Source organism: Ipomoea nil, unplaced genomic scaffold (genome assembly GCF_001879475.1).
Source record: "Ipomoea nil cultivar Tokyo-kokei standard unplaced genomic scaffold, Asagao_1.1 scaffold0804, whole genome shotgun sequence".
Lineage (NCBI taxonomy): Eukaryota > Viridiplantae > Streptophyta > Magnoliopsida > Solanales > Convolvulaceae > Ipomoea > Ipomoea nil.
The window spans coordinates 418,492-435,508 of record NW_017617232.1 but is presented as its reverse complement, the minus strand read 5'-3'; the positions used below and the strand labels follow the sequence as shown (position 1 = coordinate 435,508).

Sequence of the window (17,017 nt, the reverse complement as noted above, 5' to 3'; positions counted from 1 at the left end):
CATTGCACTTAAATGAATTGTTGATGAGTGTAATTGCACCTTTAAAAAGTTTAGGGGCCTAATTAACTTTTAAACTAAAGTTTGAGGACTTATTTGACCATTTTCCCTTTTTAAAATCAAATATTATTTATTTTAATGATTATAATATATATTATTTATATTAAAATAAATTCATTAACGATAATGATAATGATAATGAAATGATATAATAAATAATTTATATTCCATAACTTAATATAATAAAAAAAATGTATAAATTGATAAATATAATAATTCTGAAATTAAAAAAAAAAAATTGAGAATTTGGACTAGGCCAGATCAAGAGTTTTATTGTTTTGTTTAGTCTAACCTAACTCATATTTAATTAGACAGATGTAATAATTTTATATTAAAAAAATTGAAGAATAAAATTAGTTTTTTGGCAATAGTTATGTCGTGGAAACGTGTTCACCATGTGCATGGTGCATGGTGAACACAGGAGTAGATCCATAATTTTTATACTGTAGATTCATAATTTTTTATTTTTTTTTTATTTTTGAAAACGTAGATTCATAATTTTGTTTTTTCATTTGTTGTTAACGGGATAGATCCATAATTTCTATACTGTAAATTCATAACATCTATACTGTAGATTCATAATTTCTGTACTGTAGATTCATAATTTCTATCTCTATACTGTAGATTCATAATTTATATATCTATACTGTAGATTCATAATTTCTATACTGTAGATTCATAATTTTTGTACTGTAAATTCATAATTTCTATACTGTAGATTAATAATTTCTGTACTGTAGATTCATAATATCTGTAACAACAAATGAAAAACAAAATGTTGAATCTACGTTTAAAAAAAAAAAATTATGAATATACAATATAGAAATTATGGATCTACCCATGTGTTCACTATGCGCATGGTGAACACGTTTTCACGGCATAATTTGCTGTTTTTTGGGTTGTTGGCCAAACTAAGATTTTTATTGTTTGGCCCGACTTCTACCAATATTTTAATTGGTCTTTGATAAATGTATAAATTTTAAACTAAATAAATATAAGAAAAAAATAAATGTTTATTTTGATATTTTGGGATATGGGTTGAACCAAGATAAGACTTTTATTGCTTGCTCAAAGTGATCGGACCCATATTTTAACAGGACTACCCCAATCGAGTAAAACTCTCGAAAGATATTTTCCACCAAAATGAGTCATTTTTCATTTGAATGGAATGAGTATTTGATGAGTCTCAATGTAAGTCAAGCACGTTTAACCTCGGAGTCCTTTGGCTATCTAGTTGCCATTATCCTAATCGAATAGGGGATGAACTTAGCCCACCATGTCGACGCTTAACAATCCCCCCTCTCAACACCTTTTGCAACCTTTGAACATCAAGCCTAGTTGTGCAGCATGTCTGACTCGGTCCTTAGCCTATGGTTCGCCATTGATTCGAACCGATAACCTCGGCTCTGATACCAATTGATGGATCTCAGCCCTGCACTATGCTTACTTCTCAATGGGTCACTCATCCTGTAACTGTTGTAAGTCAAGCACGCTTAACCGCATAGTTCATTGACTATCTAGTCGTCATATCCTACGTAAAACCAATTGGTGATAAGTAGGTGGAGATTAACCATTATTTGACCACATCCCTGCATGGTAAGCCATAACGCAACGTCTCGAATCGAGCAGAGGTTGAACTCAACCAACCCGACCGACGCCCAACAATATTTTATGTTGATAGCCAAACACTTGAAATTTTGAAAATTGACTTTCGAAAGTCCTTCCAAAGCGACCCTGAAATTATAACGATGCTTATTGCGTTAGTACCTTATGAATTCGAATTTTATTGTTAAGTTGGTTAGTGAGAATATAATTATTAAGAATTTCAATTTTAGTGTTTGCTATATATGAGAACTGAAAGTGAATAAATAGAGAAAAAGTCAAAATGTCCATACATCATCATCATCATCATCATCATCATAATAGTAATAATAGTAATAATAATGATAATAGTAATAATAATGATAATGATAATAGTAATAGTAATAGTAATACTAATACTAATAATAACAATAACAATAACAACAACAACAACAACAACAACAACAACAACAACAACAACAACAACAATAATAATAATAATAATAATAATAATAATAATAATAATAATAATAATTCCACCAAAGGTCCCTTGTCTTTGGTGGCAATTTCAAATTTAGTCCTAGACTATCATTTTTGTCATTTAACATCCTAGACTACTATTTTTTAGACACTTTAGTCTTTCTCATGACTTTTCCTACTTTTAGTAAGGGCATTTTTGTCTTTTTATATTTTTCTTTTGTTATTTTTCCGATTTCAACCGGTTTAATTGGTTTAGAACTTTAGGTAACCTCTGATTTTTAGTAAACATATTTTTCAACCGGATTTTAGTAAAGTCCTAAACCAATTAATCCGATTGAACCTGTAAACATAATAAAAAAAAATATGAAGAGACAAAAATACCTTTATAAAAAATAGAAAAAGTAATGAGAAGGACTAAAAGTGTCCAAAAAATAATAGTCTGGGATGCTAAATGGCTAAAACGATAATTTGAGAGTAAATTTGAAATTGCCAATAAAGACAATGGACCTCTAGTGGAATTAACTCTAATAATAATAATAATAATAATAATAATAATAATAATAATAATAATAATAATAATAATAATAATAATAATAATAATAATAATAATAATAATAATAATAATAATAATAATAATAATAATTAAATTGTATAATACGGAGTAATAATATTCTAATAACATTATCATAACAAATTATAAATTAAAAGTAGTTATATTTACAATATTATAGTAAATTATAAATATAATAAATTATAAATCATATAAATTAATTTTTTATTATTATTCAAAGTTAGGATTAGAAATGGAGGGATATTAACGTCCAAAAGTTCAAAATTTTCTTCCTATAAATCATGGAATTACAAATTTTAAGGGGATGCATGGGATTTGTAATTTCACAAAGTGAAGGAGTCACAATTTGATGTAGTTTTAATTCTCTCATACCTAGGGGCGGAAATAAGTCGAACTTCTATCAAGGGGCGAAAATAGGTCGAACTCCTATCAAGAGGCTTATGATTTGGCTTAGTTTTAAGCTACCTTATTTATTAAAATGGTTAAGTTTAGGTCTATTTAACTAAATGGGTTCAGGCTTGTAGGCTTGTGGGTCGGGCGTGTGCGTGTTGTGTGTGTATTCGTGTTCATATGAGAACATCCACCGACATAAAAATTAGGGACAAATTTGGACACTCTATTTAGTGGATGTATGTGGTTGTGATTTTTTTTTTTGTTTTTTTGTTTTCTAATTTTGGTATTTTTTTGAGGGGTAATATGGTTTATCTATGCTTGTTTTAAATATGTATATTATTTTATTTAGCTGTTATGCTTGATTTTAGAAGTGTATTTATGGTAAAATTAAATTTCTTTTTTGATATACTTTCTTTCTTCGTTTCGGGTTCTTTTTCCATCTTGTTTGGGATTTTTCTTCTTCTACGTTTGGACTTAAGCTTATTTTTGTATTTTTTTTAATTGTCTATCGTTTGAATATAATATTGTATATATTTGTGGCTGACATATGTTTAATGTTCGCATAGAATGTACTGATGTGCACTGTGGGCTCCGTAGATGTGCATTTTCACTGTCGTCCTTGTTGCTGGACTTTCATCGTATGTATGCACCTCGTTGTGGCCTAATGTACAATTTGTTTTCATGTATGTGAATCAATTGAGTTTTTTTTTTTTTTCTCTGGTGGTGTGTGATGTGTATGTGTGCATAATGCAATTTTAGAGTGTACATAGTATATAATATATAGGTGTGGTGGGTGTGCACTATATATAGTACATATGAGTGTGTATTTAATTTGTTCATAGTACTTGTTGTTTGTATTTAATAATGTGTTTTTGCACTAATTAGATATGTGAATCAAGCGAGTTTTTTATCTTTGTTTTCCTGTATATTAAATGTGAGGATAAACCCCACACACACAAACACACACACATATATAATCTAATCTAAAAACTAATAAGTGTGGATGAAGGTTATACACTTCATTTATGTCCGTTTTTCCTTTACGTTTTATTTATACATTATGTTATAAGAGTTGTACTATACATTATTTTGGACAAATATACATCTACCGTTATAACTTCCGTTATCTTTTCCACTATTGTTACCATGCACATGCATCTATCATATATTTTCTAATATTCTTCACTAATAATAATAATAATAATAATAATAATAATAATATACACATTTGGAAGAATAATAATATATACACATTATATATTGGAATTATATGTCAGTTATTTTCTAAAACATAAATATCAAATTTATAAAAATATTTTACATTATTATTATTATTATTATTATTATTATTATTATTATTTACAATAATATAAATATCTAAAATCTAAGTAAGTCTAAGACTTTAATATAAAGTACTAATATTGGACACATATTTTTGCGCATCGCGCATAGAAAATACTAGTATGTATATATATATATATATATATATATATATATATATATATATATATATATATATATATATATATATATATCCATTCAAGATGATCAATGATTGGAAATTAAGGAATAATCTTTTTACAAACCAGTTAGAATTTGTAAATAGATCTTTTTTACTAAATAAGCTAGGTCCAAATCAAGATACGTGGTAGGTCCTTTGATAAGCTAAGGTATCAACTCACCCCTAATTAATTAATTAATTAATTAATTATTATTATGACAATTGTAGATTTTTTGTATTATAATTGAATAGTGGATATGTTTAATAGAGTTTATACATTATTTTAAGTTACAAATAAATAATAAGTAATTAAACGGTTTGGTAAAATATGAAGAGTTTAAAATAATAGTTCATTTTGAAACATATTCCAAGTAACATTTCAAAATAAGTTATTGCCTTTTCTTTTCCTTTCTTATCGTTATCATTATTAATTTACAAAAACAGTATCATATATTATTCATTAATTAAAACTTTAATATAACAATTTATCCTTTTATGTAGCTTTTTAGCTGTCTGGCTTAGCTTTCAAATAGCTTTTCGGCCAAGTGTGTCAAATAGAGCATATATTCGACAGTTTGGTTGTTATTGAAAATTCAATGAAAATTTAATAAGTATTTTAAGATCAAAAGTTTAATATTTAAATCATTTTATTATTTTTTTTTTGAATGCAAAATCATTTTATTTAAATATTTAGATTTATATTAGTTTGACTAAGTTAACTGAAATGGGATAAAAAATATATATTCCACAAGGAGTCCTCTCATTTGAGATGTTGTTCCCACACTGTTACTGGTGCAGTGCCACGGGTGAAACACCATCATTGATCACTTGACAAATTTTACCTGTGATCATGGAAGGAGCCAGAAATTTGGTTGAGAGGGTGAAGGAGTAGAGACGAATTCAGAAATTTTTTTCAATAAAGGCAAAACATTAAAACAAAAGAGATAATTAAAAAAAAAATACACACATCTCATTATTAATATAAAAGAATGTTATATATATGTGTGTATTAAATATTAAAAAACTATTAAAAACGTGACTGTGTTGAAACCATAGGGAAGGAGTCAAAAAAACCGGTGACTGTGTGAAACCATAGGGAAGGAGTCAAAAAAACTGTTGAAGGCAACTATAAAACTATGTTAATGCGAAAATTCAAACCCCTATCCTTTATCATTATTCCAGAAGGCTGAACCCCAACCCTAAGGGCCCCCCACCCCCCGGCCCGACAGAGCATTTGGGAGGATGTAAATCATGGGCCCCCACACCCCGGCCCGACAGAGCATTTGGGAAGATGTAAATCATGGTGACTCAACCGAACATGAACCATAGAGACTAGACCGGTGCTCACTGCGCACAAGGAGCCCCCCTCACTTTATCATAACTCAACATGTGCTCAACCAACTATCAAAATCAACTCGTTGACATTCAATAGTTTTATTTTACTAATACTAACACATGTACTATATATACATATATATATACAACAATTATATATGGGGTGGGGTGAGGGGGCAGTTGTCCCTGCCCCTTTGGCTCCATCCCTGCGATCGATTGAGCTGTCCATCCGAGCTATGCGGGCAAAAAATTCATATCTCTGGCAGGACGAAAACAAGGAGTAGGATGAGATTTCAGGGCAGGGATAGGACTTGGAGTATACTTCTCATTATATTGCCATCCCTACGGGGGGCTCGATGGCTGAAAAGGAGCATGAAACGAATTGAAGCAGCGATTTGATGTTACGGAGCTTAGGGATCGGATCGGAGGAGTTTAATTTGCAGCGGCAACGTAACGTTGGATGAAATTAGCAGATTACGATGATGTGATTATCAGCGAGAATTGAAGATTAGGGCGATCGAGCAGAGAGGTAATTATGGGGCGCGCCTGGCCTCCTGCAACATCATATCAACTTAACCTCTTCTCTTCTGTAAGTTAGGTTATCCGAAAAGGAATTGAATCGAAGCAAAGGCCATCCATAAATTCTCCGATCCGAGATAAGGTAGTGAGTGAGCCCTCTTGGCCGGATTATAATCATCAGATCATATATACTTAATTTTAATTTGTGGCCAATATTAAACCTCCCTACCATCCATCCATAAACCAACCTCAGCTGAAAAACCTCTGATCAGATATATACAATAGTAGTCAAACATGGGCGTATAAAGTCGCAGTCGCAATCGAAGATATCGTCTTGTCGGAACTGATGATTACGCCTCGCTCGCACTCGCAGATTAGCTAGCTTAATTTCCTCCCGGCCACTTGCAAGATTGATACGTTACAGACCTGCTGGCACTTTGTATAACACATTAATTAATAAAGATCAGTTGGCCTGGGCTGTAATTTTCCCTATATACGAAAAATGCTTTCTCCGTGATACAAACTATACAACAAAAGTCTATATATAAGAGATACCCATGACATGTTGAATGAAAAAAACAAAACTCTACATATCATTTGTGCTTGTCTGGCCAGTAAAACTCGGGTTTTATTAACCAAACAATTGAATTATTATCATTATCCAATCTTCAGTATTAGCACGACCAATAGATTAAGAAGATACTACTTATGCCAAATACTTTGTACACGTACTCCTAATTAATACGGCTGTCGTGAGTACGTTGAGCAGCCTAATTAATATATATATATATATATAGGCCAGGCGCGCTCAGGTACAAACGAGAATTCAAGAGAAAATTAAACTGAGAACTAATCATAGACAAAAAAAAAAGGAGTTTAGTTGTCATTTTGCAAGAATTTCATTCTCATTGTATCGCAAACCATCACCAATACATTGCAAGTGGTGACTAATGTAAACTCTAAACCTCTAAGAATCAAAACATGCATAAAGTTTTCCTTGCAATCCCTAGACGTACCTCTACTTTGCAATCATTTTCCTTGCAAACCCGGCCATGTTAGAATTAAATATGCCACATGCAATCTATAATATGTGACAGTAGGATCGCACTAACTTCTAGCCAGCTCTTGTATCGATAATGGTTGAATGATCCGGACTGTTGCAGAGTTACACAAGTGTTTTATCTCTCACTTCTACTCAGCAGCAGTGAGAGGACTAGTGACCTTATATAACTACTGTGAGGACTAGTGACCTTATATAACTACTGTCTATCATTGTGGTTGTTGTATGTCTTTATGTCTCCTAAATCGTAACTAGACTCCTAATCATAATGGAAGTTTAGCTATTAGGTTATTAGTGTTGCACCACATATCAAATACTTAATATTATCACAACTTATCCTAATGTTATAATAATAATAATAATAATAATAATAATAATAATAATAATAATAATAATAATAATAATAATAATAATAATAATAATAGGAAAACGTTACATTCTCCCATTTGGTGCAAACACCATAACCCAAGAACAGAAAAACACCAACCATGGTGATATGTTCTCATTAGTACGAGTAGTATCCATTATAATCAAATGCAAACTGCCCTTGAGCACTTAATTAGGAAACAAAACTTAATGAAACAAACCATATGTTTATTTCAAGTCCAACTTAAGTACATTTTCTCAGTAATATAAAGCAAATGAAAGTGTACACACTTAATTGAAAAACAAATGTCTGAATGCAAAAGAATTTTATTGAAACTGAATGTATATACAAATTACAAAGTGGATGAAAGTCCCATTTTATGAACCAGATCCTTGAATTTAAATGGAGGCGTGCCTTTAGTCAAGAGATCTGCTAACATCAGTTCAGTATTAATATGTTCAATGAATACAACTTTATTTTTGACACGCTCCCTAATGACTAAGAACTTGATGTCGATGTGCTTACTTCGACTCTCACTTTTGTCATTCTTAGCTAGGAAGACTGCAGCTGAGTTGTCACAATAGACTTTCAATGGCTTAGATATAAATAGAGTACATAACTCAAAGCCTAGAGATAAAATTCTTTAGCCACACACTTTGTGAAGTAACCTCAAAACATGAAACGAACTCGGTTTCCATGGTAGAAGTAGTTATTAAGGACTGTTTAACACTTCTCTATGAGATAGCCCCACCAGTCATGATAAAGACGTACCTTGAAGTTGATTTTTGAGAATCAACACAGCCAGTGAAGTCCGCATCAGAATAACCGACAACATCTAAATTGTATGTCTGCTTAAACTCAAGCTTGTAACCTTTGGTTCTTTTTAGATACCTTAGAACCCTCTTTACAGCTCTCCAATGGTCTAACCCCAGATTGTGCTAGTAACGTCCTATACTAGGATTCTAACCGTAAAAGCAATGTCTGGCCTTGTACAGACTTGAATATATCCAAGACACCCAACCACTGTAGCACAATGGATGTTCTCCATGGATTCTTTCTCCAAATCATTTTTCATACATTGGTCCAAACTGAATTTGTCCTACTTAACTATGGGAGCAACGTTTGGTGAACAATTTTGGCATATGAAATCTCTCTAAAACTTTGTTTATATAGGTTTCTTGAGATAAACCCAGTATACCCCAGGACCTATCTCTATGAATTTTAATGCCAATAACATAAGAGGCATCACACATATCCTTCATGTCAAAGTTCTTAGAAAGAAATTGTTTCACATCACGAAGCATCCTCTTATCATTGGTGGCAAGTAAGATGTCATCCACATATAAAACAAGAAAGCATATTCGACTCCCACGTACCTTCTGGTAAAACCAAATGAAGAAATTACCTCATCGAACTTGATTACCATTGACGGGAGGCTTGTTTTAAACTGTATATGGATTTCTTAAGCTTACATACTAAATTCTCACCACCCCTAGAAGAGAAACCTTCAGGTTGTTTCATATAAACCTCCTTTTTCTAGATCACCATTAAAGAAAGCAGTTTTCACATCCATTTGTTGCAACTCAAGATTAAAATGTGCAACTAATGCCAAATTGACTCGAAGTGAATATTTATTTGATACAGGAGACAAGGTCTCCTTGTACTCGATTCCTTCCTATTGAGTAAATCCCTTGGCAAAAAGTCGGGCTCTGTATCTCTCAATGTTGCCTAATGAGTTTCTTTTAGTCTTAAAAATCCATTTACAGCCAATGGCCTTGGCCCCATTAGGCAACTGCACAAGATCCCAAACCCCACTGTCCTTCATGGTTTCCAACCATAAGTCAAACTGTGCACAATTTGTGGCTTGAGAGAACGTTTTATGATCATTTTCGGCTCCTACTTCAGATTCTTGTAGATACGAAACATAATAACTAGAAACTGCTGATCGTCTTATTCGAGTAAACCGTCTTAAAGTTGGATTTCCATCGCCTTGCACAGGCTGCGGGACAACTACCTCTTCAGGAACTGGTGGCAGTTCTTACATTATTCATCAATATCAATTACAATAGTAAAACCCTCCCAAGAATCCCCTCGCACTCTCAACCGTCTACCACCGCCTCCGCCGTTGCCACCTTCGCACTGCTCCGGCTCCGCTTCTTTGGGTTTCTCTGTTTCCTCAGCGATTCTCATAGGCATGGACATTTTTGGGATATTAGAATCTCCCTTGACTGCTGTCATTGTTTCCTTTGTCGCTGCGTGTTGAGATCGAATCTCAAAAATCGATTGCTGAAATCCTTTCTCTAGTTGCTCTTTGATCATCGCACCATCTGGACGATCGGCATCCAGATCACCTTCCTCGACCACACACGATTGCTGGTCTACGATCTCCTCACCAGTGACAAGAGAGGCGATTCGCAGAAACCCTACGTCTTCGTCAAGATTAGAGGCCGCCACTGATCAGAATCAAGATCATAGGCTGCCGCTAATCGGAAGCAGCAGATGACAGAGCAAGGGAGAGCAGCAACGATGGCTTCGACGGTGGTCTACCCATCTCCTCCTCTATCTGGCGATCCAATGTGACCTGTTGATCAATTTTTTATTATTTTTTTGAGAATTTGATCAATTTATTGATTTATTTATTGTATGTTAATCTTTTGAAAAAATAATGTTGTGTGAACTAATTACTGCAAATTTCATGATGCACTGCTAGTTTTTTTTTGAAGGTCAATCTTGCGATTGTACTAATGAATCAAAGCCGAAATAGCGTCAGGTGGGATAGCATCCCAGTACATAGCTTGATCCTGTGTAAATGCTAACGAAGCTAAAGTATGCGCATGTAAATTAACCTGTCTAGAGATGTAATTTAAAGCAATACGATTAAATAAAGACATAAGTGTCTGCATTGGTCAATCGTGACCCCAACGTACGAATGGATCGGCGTGTGATGGTGCCGGATAATCGTAGTCAACTCCATGCAATCTGTGAGTAAACTTACTGATGTGTTGTTCCGTTCAAGTAACCAAGACAGTGCTTCCTTGTATGCCTGTGCCTCTGCCATAAGTGGTGAGAAACAAATCGGTAATTTGTCATTCCTTGCTGCCACAAAAGAGCCATCTGGCGCTATTAATAATATGTCGTACGTAGCCTCGCCTGTGTCGTGACGAAAGCCCGCATCCACATAACACCGTAGACCACCTTCCCCCGGTTCGGTTAATGGCACCGACGCCGCAGCCGGCTTGGTACGGTAGTCCTGGGCAGCGCCGTACGCCTGAAGTGCTGCGGCTGCTGCTCTGGCTAATTGGGTAGGTCGCGTCATAGATCCCTTCCAGACAGCCGAATTTCTGGCTCTCCATATATAGTATAACACCCCTACCATCAATCGGGTCTGCTCCTCCGTCAAGATCGCCAAAGCCCCTTTTAGCCATGTTGTAAAAGAGTTTGCAATAATATTAGTGATAGACAATTGTGTTATATTCCAAACAAGTCTAGAATATTCACAGAGCACTAAAGCATTTAACACATCTTCATGATCTAAACCACACATTGGGCATATTGGGTCTACCTCTACCCTTTTAAATATCAAGTTAATTGTAGTTGGCAAAATTTCACATATGGCTCTCCACAAGAAAGTCTTCCATTTGGGGGGGACTTTTAATTTCTACATTGAAATCCATTTATCAAACATCACGGGGTTATTTTCATAGTCACCCACAATACGCCTATAAGCATTCTTCACAGTATATGTCCCCTTTGGGTCACTCATCCAATACCATGAGTCCTCGTAATCCGGACTAATAGGGATCATATTTATTCGTTCCACATCCTCAGGAATAAACAAGTCAGATAAAATATGTGGATCCCATGTGTGTGTCTGTAAATCAATTAATCCTGCAACCCGTGCCTCTCTCAACTGCTCTGGCATTTCTGTTTGAATCAAAGGGCTAGGATTATCTCGTAACCACAGATGCCCCCATATCAACGTTGTCTGTCCATTCCCAATTCTCCTTCGCACCCCTGAGATCACCATTGCATGGGCTGCCATTATATTTCTCCAACAGTAACTTGGGCAATTACCAATAGTTGCATCAGTAAAACTGGTTGTGGGATAATACCTTACTTTATAAATTTTTGCTGCAAGTGTTTCTGGGTCTGTTAGAAAACGCCATGCCTGTTTTCCCAGCATAGCTAGATTAAAAGCCCTAAGCTCTTTAAAACCCATACCACCATACTTTTTCGGTACGCACAACCTGTCCCAAGCCTTCCAATGTATTCCCTTTTCTCTTCCATTCCCCCACCAATACTTATTCATAGTTCGCTCAATTGACTGACAAACTGTCTCAGGTAACAAAAAAACACTCATTGAAAAGGTAGGCATAGATTGCGCTACACTTTTCAACAATACTTCCTTACCAGCCTAAGAAAGCAACTTTTTACTCCACGAACCAATTCGCTGCCTGATCTTCTCTTCCACGTGGGAAAAAACAACTCTCTTATTCCTCCCCACAAAGGAAGGTAAACCCAAATATTTCCCAAAGTTGGGTGCTTGCACCACCCCCAGATAATCCGCTATATGTGCCCTGTGATCCTCCTGGGTATTTCTGCTAAAGCATATATTAGATTTATTATAGTTCACCACTTGGCCTGACAATTTCTCATACCTTGCAAGGCTTTGCCTTATAACTCCCGCCTCCTGGATATTTGCTTTGAAAAATAGTAGACTATCATCCGCAAAAAATAGGTGTGATACAGGCGGTGCCCCCCTAGCTACTCTGCATCCATATATAGAGCCTGCTAACTGTTCATACTGTAATATCATCGAGAGAGCCTCTGCACAAATAATAAACAAATACGGAGAGAGAGGGTCTCCCTGCCTGAGACCCCTGGTTGATTTTACGCACCCCCTGCCATACCGTTGACCATTACAGTATAATTAACAGTCGTTACACACAGCATAATGAGTTTTATCCACTTCTCACTAAAACCCATAACGGTCAGCATCCTTTCTAGAAAGATCCACTCCATTTTGTCATAGGCCTTTGACATATCTAGTTTCAATGCACTCCAACCCACTACACCACATTGCTTTCTATTTAGATAATGCCCCACCTCAGCCGCCACCAAGATGTTGTCAGTGATAAGCCTTCCCGGAATAAATGCACTCTGGGATTCTGAGATCAATCCTCCCATAAGCGCTTTCATCCTATTTGCTATCATCTTAGCCATAACTCTATAAACGACATTACTCAACACAATCGGCCTTAAATCTGCAACTGTCTCAGGCACCTCTTTCTTAGAGATCAAAACAATGTTAGTATCATTCAAACCCTCGGGGAATACACAGGAATTCAAGGCATTCGTTATAAAGCCAGATACATCTCCTCCCACTACCTCCCAAAACTGCTGGTAAAAACCCGGGTTTAACCCATCCGGGCCCGGTGCCTTATCCGGATACATTGAAAAAAGAGCCTCTTTTACCTCATCAGTTTCAAAAGGGCGGTCTAGCATCATATTCTGCTCCAAGGTCACTCGTGGGTTTAGGACCCCAAAAAGCGGATCGTCACAGCTCAATCCATTAGAGGCAAAAATATTCTCAAAATATTTTCGTATAGTGGAATGCATATCCTCCCCCTCCACCCAGTTACCAGCATCACATTTAATACTAGAAATAAAATTCTTTTTCCTACGAGCAGAGGCATACCTGTGATAGAATTTTGTGTTCGCGTCTGCCCCGCGAAGCCAATGTTGCTTAGCTTGCTGTCTCCAGAACACATCCTCCTGGATCTCAATTCGTTTCAGGGAATTCTCAATCTGTTGATACTCAGCTAGCGCCACCAAATCTCGCCTATTCCGAATGGTATCTTGCCTCTGTTGTAGCTGCTTAATTCGTTTACCGAATTTATGAAACTAGTCTCCCCCCCCCCCCCCCCGCCCCCCCCCCCCCACCGCATTAACTTCTCTCCACACAACTGCTGATAATACAGCAATCCTCCCGTTCTCCCCTCCTGCCAGGCCGTTTCTACCACCTCTTTGCAGCCTTCATCTAACAACCAAGCCATCTCAAACCTGAATCTCCGCGGCCCCCTTCCCCTTGGCATGCAAATCGCATTTATACTGAGGAAAAGAATCGAGTGATCCAAGGCCCGGGTCCGAATGTTCTCCAACCATGCGTTCTCATTCATCAGACCCCAATCATTCGTTATTAGGGCCTTGTCCAACCTCTCCTCTATCCAATTTGGCGTCCCCTTTCCCTTTTCCCACATAAACTGGTGGCCTCTCATTGGCATCTGCAACAAGCCACATCCATCCACAGCATCTCCGAAACCCCGTAATAGGCTATTAGGGTACGGATTTCCCCCCTTCTTCTCATGTTGATATAGGAGATTATTAAAGTCCCCTATCACCACCCAGGGCAGCAAGGATCTATTTTTCAGAGTGCCAAGTAAATCCCATGTCTCCTCCCGCCTATTTCGCTCGGAGATACCATATATACATGTCATGCGCCATAACTTATTAAAAAAGCTAACTTCCACATCAATATGACTCTGCGAGTAGCTTAATAGTCTGACCGTATTATTCTTCTTCCATAAAAGCGCCATTCCTCCACTCAACCCATCGTTATCAACATAAAACAAACCCTCATACCCAAGCGTAACACGGATCCGTTCTGCATGTACCCGCGGCACCTTGGTCTCCATCAAAAACACAAAATCAGGCTTCTTACTGGACACTAGGCCCACAATCTGTCGAATTGTGCGTGGATTGCCCAAGCCACGACAGTTCCAGCTCAAAGTACTCATGATGATGGGCGGGGCTGGGCACCAGCTCCCGCCATGGACAAGTTTTTTGAGCCATCTTGCATTGTGATATCACCCCTACTACCCATATCCTCCTCCCCATCCACCTGCGCCTGCCGTCGGCGTTTCGCCGATGCCACCACACATCCCTCCACCACCTTTCCCGGTCCACCCCCATTCTCCAAATCCACGACAGCCGTAACACCAACCGGTTTCCGAGACACCACCGGACGCAGATGCCCCCTACCGGTACGAGCCAACTATCCCCAACCGCTCTAGGAGCGCTCCGGATCCACCAGCACGCATATCCGGACCATACGGGTACCGTTCCAGTGGTATTCCTGCCTCCCTTGCATGAATGCAAAACGTGTGTAGATGCCCCATGAACCCACAAAAATAACAGAACTTATGCAACCATTCATACCGGAAAGTGACCCATGCGGTAGTCTTATCCCTCTTCATCAACTTCATCCCCCTTCGTAAAGGGCGATCAATCGGTATGGATACCCGAATCCGGTGGAAAGTTAACCACGGAGCCCCTTCATATCGGTCATCATGTTTAATAAAAGTGCCCATAAAATTCCCCGCTTGTTCCAAAATAGCCTGCGACGTATATCCCCTGGGCATATCATGTAGCTGTATCCACATATCAATCATATTCAGTTGGATATCCCCCGGCAACACACCATCCCGGACTTCTCGACAAATCAATGCATTATTCTCGAACGCCCAGGGACCACCATTCAAAACATAATCCATGTCTGTTTTATGAAAGAAAACGAACAGGAATAAACCTTTTTGGATCTCCGTTACTTGCACTCCTTTAACCGGCTGCCACACAGATGCAAGAACCTGTCTCATAAAATCAAGCTTTATCATCTTCTGCGTGAGAAAACGGCCAACCACCTTCCATGTCTCTTCCTCCTCACCCACCTCACCGTCGTCCTCTTCACCCACTGCCGGCACAAACGCAGCAGTCTCCTCCTTTAACGCCCAGTCCGCCCAGCGATCGGTAATTGCCGCCACACCCGCCTCATCGTCCGCCGCAACTTCCGGCGTAGGAGGCCGCATGGTGACATCGTTCTGCTGCTGCAACCCTTGGCCCTCATCTCCAATCATTCCTTGCGTATTACCGGCCATACGACCGAACGGTTCCACCGGCGACCTTGCGAAAACCTAGAAACCCTAGTATGGATGCGAAAACCCTAGATGTGTTCTAGAGAGAGATTGAATAATTGAAGTTTTTTACAATGATGCACTGGTAGTTTAATTTGTCCAGTAACATGCATTTATTTGGAGGGTAAAATAGGAAATACTAATCTTAGGCTATTCCTAAGAACTCATGATGAATAGCCTAATACCAAGGGGTGCCAGGAATCTATATTCTCCTTGCAAGGGGAATAGGTCATTCCCAGGAACATTATTCCTAAGAATAAAAGATTTTACCAAACAAAGGAATATGCCTATTACCAGGAATGCTATTCCATTTCAGGCCTATTATGCGAACCAAACGTGCCATTAAGGAAATAATGTGATACTTTCGAGAAAAGATGCAATGTAACACTTTTAAATCAAAATGTAATATTTAAGAGTTGAAGAGTTACCAATAAAGGAAATAATAATATGTATGAAAAATTCAATATATTTTATAAGGAAAAGATTATATATATACTCTCATTTTTAATTCTCAACTTTTATTCTCACACTTAAAAACTCTGTTGTACACACATTTATAAGAACAGACATAAAAAAAAAATAGCCTATCAATACTCATCACATCATGACTACATATAATAGAACTCATTTTATAAATAAGAATTCATTTTGAATAAAAACGATACAATCACCCAATCCAAACTCACCACAATCATTGTAGTTGCTCTAATTTTGTGGCAACCACGTAGAGAAAATCTAAACTCAAATTGCCGTTTTGGGGGCTATTTTTATTTTCTAATCGGGAAGCCAATGATTCTAGATAGCTAAACGTAGGACTATCATCTGCCGCACAAAAGGCCGCACAAAACACCAAAACGGCTTTAATCATTGTCTCTTTTCCTCAGATTCAAAACATATACCCCGCACCCCACCTCTCGTGAAAATCCGCTATCCCATAAAGTGCTGCCACGTTGCCACAAAAATCCCAGTCCTCCAATCAAGGCTCCCCACGTCATCAGATAAGAACCCATGCGCGTCTTTGGAGTTTGGTAATTGGTATGGGTGAGAGTATGTACTTTTGTTCAAAGTTGGGAACAAATGCCATACCAAGCTGCCCATAATTAACAATTACAAAATTGCCCCATGCTGGAAAATGAAACAACAGCCCAATAGGGATAAGGTAATGAAAATATTACTTGAATTT

The 17,017-nt window shown here is 37.0% G+C and overlaps 1 protein-coding gene across 1 annotated transcript; it reads right to left on the bottom strand.

The window, feature by feature from the left end:
* Positions 1–14,901: 14,901 nt before the first annotated feature.
* On the bottom strand, positions 14,902–15,798 carry LOC109177245. Its single transcript, XM_019326562.1, has one exon. It carries the CDS (start codon positions 15,796–15,798, stop codon positions 14,902–14,904), a length of 897 nt encoding a protein of 298 aa, XP_019182107.1.
* Between the last annotated feature and the right edge of the window lie 1,219 nt (positions 15,799–17,017).

What these genes read in the sequence shown, in the direction of transcription:
- LOC109177245 (XM_019326562.1), bottom strand. Translation starts at nt 15,798, where the DNA reads ATGGCCGGTAATACGCAAGGAATGATTGGAGATGAGGGCCAAGGGTTG.